This window comes from Anomaloglossus baeobatrachus, chromosome 3 (genome assembly GCF_048569485.1).
Source record: "Anomaloglossus baeobatrachus isolate aAnoBae1 chromosome 3, aAnoBae1.hap1, whole genome shotgun sequence".
Lineage (NCBI taxonomy): Eukaryota > Metazoa > Chordata > Amphibia > Anura > Aromobatidae > Anomaloglossus > Anomaloglossus baeobatrachus.
Genome location: NC_134355.1, coordinates 250,658,865 through 250,669,021, shown reverse-complemented (window position 1 = coordinate 250,669,021; position 10,157 = coordinate 250,658,865). Strand labels below are relative to the sequence as shown.

Sequence of the window (10,157 nt, the reverse complement as noted above, 5' to 3'; positions counted from 1 at the left end):
TGGGGGGTATTATACAGAAGAGAAGTGTGTGTGTGTGTGTGTGTGTGTGTGTGGGGGGGGATATTATACAGAGGAGCAGTGTGTGGGGGATATTATACAGAGGAGCAGAGAGTGGGGGGATAGTATACAGAGGAGCATTTTGTGTGGCAAGATATTATACAGAGGAGCAGTGTGTGTAAGGGGGTTACTATACAGAGGAGCAGTGTGTGGAGGGATATTATACAGAGCAGCAGTGTGTGTGAAAGAGATATTATACAGAGGAGCAGTGTGTGTGGGGGAACATTATACAGAGGAGCAGTGTGTGTGGGGATATTATACACGGGGGATTGTCTGTATATATGTTATACAGAGAGGCAATGTGTTTGGGGGAATTTTATACATGGGGCAGTGTGGGCGAAATATTATGGACAGGGGCGATGTAGAGGGTGTATTATTAATTTTCTGAAGGAAATACTTCATTTTCTGGAACAACTTCAAGGGTGTGAACACATTTGGCCATGACTGTGTGGGTTTATATATATGCACGTTTTTCCAAGCATGGCGGTGAGAGTGTTGAAGGTTTGAGTGGTAGAGGCGGAGATGGGGTGGAGCCTGGGGGGAGTCTCAAGGGTGCCCAAAAATATTGCCAGTATGGGACCCTGAAATTTCTAGTGGTGGCCCTGTTAGACAGTGATGTACTTCTAATTTATTTTTGTTATAGTTTCTGCAAGTTATACAGTTTGGCTCCTTGGTCAATTTTTTGTTGATTGGGTTGAAGTTAGACCTCAGCAGTGATACTTTTGGAAGATCAGATGAGGATCTGCTGGCTGGATATCAGTGGTCAGAGGTGGGATGGTCTTATAGACCATATACAGCTCTGGCAAAGAGACCCCTGCAAAATTTTCAGTTTTTCTGATTTTTCTCTTTATATGAGTGAAATGTAAATTGTTCTTTTATTCTATAAACTACTGACAACATGTCTCCAAATTTCCAAGGAAAAAAAAATTGTATTTATTTTCTGAAAAAGAGAAATGGTCAAAATAAAAAAAAATGCATTGCTTTCAGACCTCAAATAATGCTAAGGAAACAAGTTCATAATCATTTAGAAACAACAATACTAATAATGTTTTAACTCAGGTAGAGTTCAGAAATCAATATTTTGTGGAATAACAATGATTTTTAATCACAGCTTTCATACTTCTTGGCATGCTTTCCACCAGTGTTTCACACTGCTTTTGGGTGACCTTATGCCACTCCTGGAGCAAAAATCTAAACAGTTCTTCTTTGTTTCATGGCTTGTGACTATCCATCTTTCTCTTGACTACATTCCAGAGGTTTTCAATAAGGTTCAGGTCTGGAGATTGGGCTGGCCATGACAAGGTTTTGATGTGGTGGTCCTTCATCAACACATTGATTGACCTAGCTGTGTGGCATAGTGTATTGTCCTGCTAGAAAAATGGGTCCTCAGAGTTGGGGAACATTGCCTGACCAGAAGGAAGCAACTGTTTTTCCAGGATAACCTTGTATGCGGCTTGATTCATACATCCATCGCAATGTTTATTCTGCCCAAATCCAGCCTTGCTGAAGCATCTCCAGATCATCACCGCTCCTCTACCAAATTTCACAGTGGCTGCAAGACACTGTAGCTTGTACGCCTCTCCAGGTCTCCGTCTAACCATTAGACGACCAGGTCTTGGGCAAAGCTGAAAATTAGACTCATCAGAGAAGATTACCTTACTCCAGTCCTCTATGGTCCAAACCTTATGGTCTTTGACAAACTTCAGCCTGGATCTCCTTTGCTCCTCATTGATAAAAGGCTTTTTTCTAGCTTTACATGACTTGAGCCCTGCCTCTAGGAGCCAGTTACGAACTGTTCTTGCCATGCACTTCACCCCAGCTGCCATTTGCCATTCCTTTTGTAGGTCATTTGATGTGATCCTGCGATTACAGAGTGACATTCGAATAAAATGACGGTCATCCCGATCAGTGAAGAGTCACTTTCTCCCTCTGCCAGTCTGTAGCTTTGTTGTCACCAATGTCTGCTCCTTGACCTTGTAATGGACTGCCGTTTTAGAAATATTGAGGATGGAGGCAACATGACGCATACTGTATCCCTCTGCTAGTAAAGCCAGAATTGAGCCCTTCTTTTCCTCACTCAAGACTTTTCTTTTCAACTCCATTGGTATGGTTAAAAGTTATTTTTTTCATTCCTATTACTTTTGGGATATTACTAGCACTTGTTTTGCCATCCAGCTTGTCTTATTGCAAGAGGATTGTGAAGACGATAGCAGTGTTTTTTTATACTTTCCCCCGTTAAATAAGATTTGGTTTAAGTGATCACCTAATCAGAAGCACATTAAGAAGAATGAGGTGTACTCTGGTTGGAATTCAACTGACACTGGAATGGAATGGCTGTAAGACATGTAGAGAAGCTGTTTATAAAACTGTATATAGTGGTCTCTTAATTTTTGCCAGAGCTGTATTTATGATCAGTGACTGTTTCCCATATCCCGACATTCTTACTATACATCTCAGTGGTAACAATATTGGAAAAATGGGGACCATTGGTCTATTGTTTCAGATGAAGGAGAAGCTGGTACATGTCAATAAATAATTTCCAAAGGTTCAAAAAAAAATTCTGAAATTATTCCCAGGCTGCTATGGGTGAATTAAGCAAATATGAAATTTTGCAAGAAAATTTAGAAACAGATAAATAGCTGTATGTTTAAATTCTTGCCGTTAATTGGAGGTTTTTCATTTAGACATTTTAGACGTGTATCTGGAACTTAAGGTGGGTTGCCCAGCCTTTATCAACAGGATATGATTTACTTATCTGAGATTAGCATTGATATATTTTAATTAGATTTACAAACCATGATAGAATTAGCCCTTAATGGGGCAGGGCCATTCTTGCCTTCTTAAAGGCAAGATAGTCGTGTGGGGTAAGTCCTTCATTAATGAAGGGACATAGGTGATGGTAAACGAGTTTGAGCGTAATTGTGCTAAGCTGCGTACAGTTAATTTGGTATGGTTTATATGTTTTTAAATAAAAAATGGTATTGATTAATTTGTATATTTTTAAATTTTAATAAAGGTAGTGGACAATATTTATCCACCAGATCCATTGTGTCGGATGTTTATCTACAGTTATAAGTTAATATGTAATGCCATAGCCCTTCTTTACATCCCACATTGTATTATTTGCACATTTTTTACATTAAAGGGAGGGGTCAGAATTTTTTTTTTCAATAACTGTAAAAATATAAAGTATTAATGTTTTATGTTATGTGTACATATTATTATTTGTTTTTAATTGAGAAAAATATAAAAAAAACAAATTAAAAGTTTGATATTTTTCACTCTTAAACACTAGGGGGAGCAGCTGCTGAAATCCTACAGAAATCCTACTGTAGAAATAATATAATATATATTTATTCATAAATATAGTGCTATTAATTCCACAGCGCTTTACATACATCAGCAATAGCTCACATTACAGCTGCAGTAAAGTGGGCGGAGTCTGCTCTCCTGTGTGTGATGTCACCCCCCTCCCAATCTGGCTGTTTCCAAAAGAATAAGTGGAAACATTCCCCATCATCTCTGCTTGCTGTCAATGAGTGGAAACCACACATACATAGGGATATATAGCTTGCAGAGCATCGCTCCTCCTGTATCATATGTCAGGAGCGACGCTCTGCAGGCTATTCCTGTGTATGTGTCAAGAGGAGCAACGCTCTGCAGACTGACACAAGCAGGGAGATATACAGTATACCACGCTGCCCCATGGAGCTGCTAGGAGGAGAGGCCAGGGGTGAGCACAGACAAGTGGGGGAGCGGCGGCGGCTGCGGTGGGGGGGGTTGGTGGTGGTGGGGGCGAGGCGGTGGGGGCTGGGGAGCACCAACGGGGACAGAAGGGAGTAGCGTACTGGTAGCTTTGGACTGGCTACGGAGCTCTCACCTGCAGCCTGGACTAATCTCAGAGGTTGCAGGACTGTACTGCAGCGCTGAGTGATTGATTCCCTGGCGATTGCGGTGCAGTTCATAACAGCTGCAGACAGGCCGGGCTGATCTCCGGAATTGAGGTGAGAGCACCGGAGATCAGCCCCGGATGTCTGCAGCTGTCATGAACTGCACCGCAATCGCCAGGGAATCAATCACTCGGCGCTTGCGGTACAGTTCAGGCTGCACGCTGGAGCTCAGGTGAGAGCTCCGGAGTGCACTGCAGGTAACCGTAGCCAGGGCTGACATTACTGGAGATTACTCCGCTAGTCAGTCCGACGCTGCGTACCAGTACTCACCCATCCTGCGGGTGACAGGGGAGAAGCTCTAGACGGTGCTGATCTCCTCCCTCTGCTGTGATCTGGACAGCCCAGGGGGCGCGTCCAGGTGACAGCAGACGCCGACTCTATGTTAAACTGTTAGGCTACATGCGCACGCTGCTTTTTTTCCTGCTTTTTTACTGCTTTTTTGGCTGCAGTTTTGTCAGCAGAACTTTCTGACATCTGACTTCCCAGCAAAGTCTATGAGAAGTCAGATTTGTCATGCGCACATTGCAGTTTATTTGTCAGCGTTGTTTTTGTCAAAAGTTTGTGACAAAAAAAATGCAGCATGTTCATTCTTCCTGCGTTTTTGTCAACATTTGTCACCCATTGAAATCAATGAGGGCATCAAAAACGCAGGAAAAATGCATGCTAATCACAAGTGGTGCATTTTACCTGCCTTTTACCTGCGTTTTTGCTAGCAAAAACGCAGGTGATTTGTCAGGAAGTGAGGTCAGGCAAGTGGTCCCGTCCCGTCCTCCACGTGTTCCCCGAAGTACCGCTGTCCCCAGGGGAGATGATGTGGAGGACGGGACTATCAGCGGCGGCAGCGAGAGGGGGATGGACATTGGCAGCTGAAAACATTGATTTTTCCCTCTCGCTGCCGCCGCTGATAGTCCCGTCCTCCACGTGTTCCACGAAGTACCACTGTCCCCAGCGTGCACGCACAGGGGAGATGATGTGGAGGACGGGACTATCAGCAGCGGCAGCAGCGAGAGGGAAAAATCAATGTTTTCAGATGCCAACGTCCATCCCCCTCTCGCTGCCGCCGCCGCTGATAGTCCCGTCCTCCACGTGTTCCCTGAAGTACCGCTGTCCCCAGCATGCACGCAAAGGGGAGATGATGGACCCCTCTCACTGCCATCGCCGCCGCTGAAAGTCCCGTCCTCCACGCTCCTGCCGGCTCCACGCTCCTGCCGGCTCCACGCTCCTGCCGGCTCCACGCTCCTGCCGGCTCCACGCAGTAGCGCGATCAGCTGAGCTGTCACTGAGGTTACTCGCGGCCACCGCTGGATTCAGCGGTGGCCACGGGTAACCTCGGTGACAGCTCAGCTGATCGCGCGGCTGCCTTCATTAGCTGCATGGAGGTGACCGGAGCGGCGGTGTCTGCTGCTTCTCCGGTCACCTGCATGCAGCAGAGCTGGATGCGACGCTGGAGCATGCTGGATTACGCCGGACAAGGAGGGCTTTGTCGGGGTTAATAAATTGGTAATGAGGGAATTTGTTTGTGTTTTTTATTTCTAATAAAGGATTTTTCGGGTGTGTGTGTTTATTTACTGTAATTTACAGATTAATCATGGAGGGTGTCTCATAGACGCCTGACATGATTAATCTAGGACTTATTGGCAGCTATGGGCTGCCAATAACTCCTTATTACCCCGATTTGCCAACGCACCAGGGCAAATCGGGAAGAGCCGGGTACAGTCCCAGAACTGTCGCATCTAATGGATGCGGCAATTCTGGGCGGCTGCTGACTGATATTGTTAGGCTGGGGGGCTCCCCATAACGTGGAGCTCCCCATCCTAAGAATACCAGCCTTCAGCCGTATGGCTTTATCTGGCTGGCATTAAAATTGGGGGGACCGCACGCCAGTTTTTTTTAATTATTTATTTATTTCTAATTTTTTTTTTTTTCAATTCAACAAGCTTCATGGGCTTGTTTGAACTGAAAAATACATGAAATAATCGTTGACAAAACTGCAGCCAAAAACGCACCAAAAAAGCAGCAAAAATGCACCAAAAAAGCACCTACATTTTTTGTGACATTTCCAGGCTCTCTCTGACAAGGTGCAGTTTTGGTTGCAGTTTAGGCTGCAGTTTTGGCTGCAGTTTGTGAACACGAAAAAGAAGCAGCGTGCGCATGTAGCCTTAAGCTTTACACGCTGCAATGTATCTTTCAATGTGTCGGCGGGGTCACATCGTAAGTGACGCACATCCAGCATCCTAAGGTACATTGCAGTGTGTGACAGGTACGTGCGATTGCGATTGAACGGTAAAACGTTCATCGCACGCACATCGTTCATTGTTCTAGAATTGAACGTCAGATTGTTCATCGTTCCCGGGGGTAGCGCACATCGCAGTGTGTGACACCCCGGGAACGATGAACAGATCTTACCTGCGTCCTGCGGCTCCCGGCCAGCAATGCGGAAGGAAGGAGGTGGGCGGGATGTTTACGTCCCGCTCAGCTCCGCCCCTCCGCTTCAATTGGCCTGCTGCCGCGTGACGGCGCTGTGACGCCGAACATCCCTCCCACTCCAGGAAGTGGGCGTTCGCCGCCAACAGCGAAGTCGTATGGACGGGTAAGTACGTGTGACGGGGGTTAATCGTTTCTGCGGCATGTTCAACAAATTGAACGTGCCGCACATGCGATGGGGACGTTGCAAATCGCATACGATATCGTATGTGAAATTGCAACGTGTAAAGCAGGCTTTAGTCTATGGGGTCGGGTCCCGACCACTGTTCTCTATGCACAGGGGCTGCCATAAAGGAGTGACTAGCTCTCGTTACACATAGCGAATCCAACATGGCAGCCCCCAGTACCTTCAGTAAAACTAGAATTAAACAAAAACGAAATAAGCAGTGATTTTATTTTTGTATTAAAAATACTTGATTTCATTATCACTATTATTAATACAAAAATAAAAAACCGCAAGACCTTCCCTTTAACTTCCAATTTCTTTCACTTAAAACTGAGCTGTTGGAGTCTCCTGTATTAAACCCTGACATGGAGAAATTCAGCTGAAGCCCCAAGAGGTCGCTGGTGTGGAAATAAAGAAGTCTGAGAATGTGGGGGGATGGTCAAAGCAAAAAAAGCAAGAAATGAAAACAACTTTCTTCCTATTTGCAAGTTACTAAAAGAAGGGAAAGCCTTCTGTTGTGGAGAACGGAGAATGGTAATGTGATAGCCCTAGTAACCTGAGGAGAAGGACACAAGCCCAGCCTGCAGCTCTGTACCGGAGAGCGCGGGATACTGGGACTGAGGACGGAGAGAAGTGAGGGAAGGAAGGAGGGGCGAGCTCGCAGTCTACGAGCACACAGAAGATAGCAGAGAAAGCTGCACAGTGCAGACGAACACCAGCGAGCACACAGAAGATAGCAGAGAAAGCTGCACAGTGCAGACGAACACCAGCGAGCACACAGAAGATAGCAGAGAATCTAGCACAGTGCAGACGAACACCAGCGAGCACACAGAAGATAGCAGAGGAAGCTGCACAGTGCAGACGAACACCAGCGAGCACACAGAAGATAGCAGAGGAAGCTGCACAGTGCAGACGAACACCAGCGAGCACACAGAAGATAGCAGAGAAAGCTGCACAGTGCAGACGAACACCAGCGAGCACACAGAAGATAGCAGAGAATCTAGCACAGTGCAGACGAACACCAGCGAGCACACAGAAGATAGCAGAGGAAGCTGCACAGTGCAGACGAACACCAGCGAGCACACAGAAGATAGCAGAGGAAGCTGCACAGTGCAGACGAACACCAGCGAGCACACAGAAGATAGCAGAGAATCTAGCACAGTGCAGACGAACACCAGCAGATAGCAGAGGACGCTGCACAGTACAAGCACACAGAAGATAGCAGAGGGAGTTCACAGTGCAGCCTGCGAGCAGACAGAAGATAGCAGAGAAAGCTGCACAGTGCAGCCGGACACCAGCGAGCACACAGAAGATAGATAGCAGAGGATCCTGCACAGACACCAGCGAGTACACAGAAGATAGATAGCAGAGGATCCTGCACAGACACCAGCGAGCACACAGAAGATAGCAGAGGATCCTGCACAGACACCAGCGAGCACACAGAAGATAGATAGCAGACGATCCTGCACAGACACCAGCGAGCACACAGAAGATAGATAGCAGAGGATCCTGCACAGACACCAGCGAGTACACAGAAGATAGATAGCAGAGGATCCTGCACAGACACCAGCGAGCACACAGAAGATAGCAGAGGATCCTGCACAGACACCAGCGAGCACACAGAAGATAGATAGCAGAAGATCCTGCACAGACACCAGCGAGCACACAGAAGATAGCAGAAGATCCTGCACAGACACCAGCGAGCACACAGAAGATAGCAGAGGACGCTGCGTATAGTGCAGCCTGCGAACACACAGAAGATAGCAGAGGACCCTGCACAGTGCAGACGGACACCAGCGAGCACACAGAAGATAGCAGAGGACCCTGCAGCTGGACATCGCAGCAGAGAGCAGCCCAGCCTGGTGGAGCAGAACTTCAAGTGACCAGTGTGCGGCCAATGGAAAGAAAGCAGCTCCTAACTTAAGAGGCTTCTCACAAACTCTGCCTCCAACTTCTCCAATGAGCCAGAAGGCAGCAGCTCTTGTCTTCTTCAGGCGGATGGGTGAGCTCTTCCTGCCGGGCTGTGTAAGGAGGAGATATGATGAAGAAGACTACTAACAATAACCACATCAGCCATCATGTCCCCAAGAACAACGTGCACGGTGCCTCCAATAACAGGCTGCCCAGGTTGTCTCTGCGAGACTATGGCTTCTGCATGGCAACTCTGCTTCTCTTTTGCCTGGGCTCCCTGTTCTACCAGCTGAATGGAGGACCCCCCCAGCTTCTCCTGGATCTGCGCCTCTACCTGGGTAAGCTGCCAATTGTGCCCACTGTGGTGTGCGTATACTGGAGTTGGCTGACAGTACATCTGCCAGACAGGAATGTATGAGATCAGTGCCCTGTACTGTGCCCTGCGCGCTAATGATGCACTGTGCCCTGTCACTTTGAACTACACTTTTCCCAGTCACTTTGCTCTGTCACTGTGACCAGCGCTCTAATGATGCACTGTGCCCTGTCACTTTGCCCTGCACTGTGTCCTGTCACTTTGCCCTGCACTGTGCCCTGTCACTTTGCCCTGTCACTGTGCCCTGTCACTTTGCCCTGTCACTGTGACCAGCACTGTAATGATGGACTGTGCCCTGTCCCTTTGCCCTGTCACTGTGCCCTGCAGTCTAATGATGCACTGTGCCCTGTCACTTTGCCCTGCACTGTGCCCTGTCACTTTGCCCTGTCACTGTGCCCTGTCACTGTGCCCTGCACTGTGCCCTGCAGTCTAATGATGCACTGTGCCCTGTCACTTTGCCCTGCACTGTGCCCTGTCACTTTGCCCTGCACTGTGTCCTGTCACTTTGCCCTGTCCCTTTGCCCTGTCACTGTGACCAGCACTGTAATGATGCACTGTGCCCTGTCCCTTTGCCCTGTCACTGTGACCAGCACTGTAATGATGCACTGTGCCCTGTCCCTTTGCCCTGTCACTGTGACCAGCACTGTAATGATGCACTGTGCCCTGTCCCTTTGCCCTGTCACTGTGCCCTGCGCTCTAATGATGCACTGTGCCATGCACTCTGATGCAGCACCTGCAGCATAGGCGGGTTGTACATCCCTGACAGTACTTATCACGTGTTACCTACATCTGGTCGGAATTGTAGAGCAGCCAGAGGTGTATCATCAATGACATGTGTCACATGCTGTAGATCTGTTTCTTGTGAAGTTTTTACATTGCTGAGATTGCAGGCAGAGCCTTTACCTGTGGCAGTGTGTGTGCTACTTTGCATGGACTTATTAGTCCTTAGGATCCATCAAGAAGATAAGTTGGGGATTTTTTTTAATGTGAGATGATCAGCTGATTCTTGAATATCAGTATCTGGGAAATCATTAAAAAATCTAACTAGTTACCAGAACTGTGTATGCATTTGTTATAACTTATATGGGTATTCCAGTAGGGAGAAGTTATCATCTATCAAAAGGAAAGGTGACAATTTCTAAATCATTGAGGTCTATTTGCTGGCCGATCACCAGAACAGGGCACTTTTATGCACCACTAGAATGGAAGGACAGTG

At 47.2% G+C, this 10,157-nt stretch overlaps 1 protein-coding gene across 1 annotated transcript in view; it reads left to right on the top strand.

Annotated features, from left to right (window-relative positions):
* The first annotated feature begins 7,172 nt into the window (after positions 1-7,172).
* The window catches only part of UST (uronyl 2-sulfotransferase), a 585,268-nt gene continuing 582,283 nt past the window's right edge, over positions 7,173-10,157 (top strand). The window contains exon 1 of the mRNA XM_075339792.1: positions 7,173-8,906. Within this exon, the coding sequence (XP_075195907.1) occupies positions 8,696-8,906 (211 nt within the window). The 5' untranslated portion in view covers positions 7,173-8,695. The remainder of the gene's footprint in view (positions 8,907-10,157) is intronic.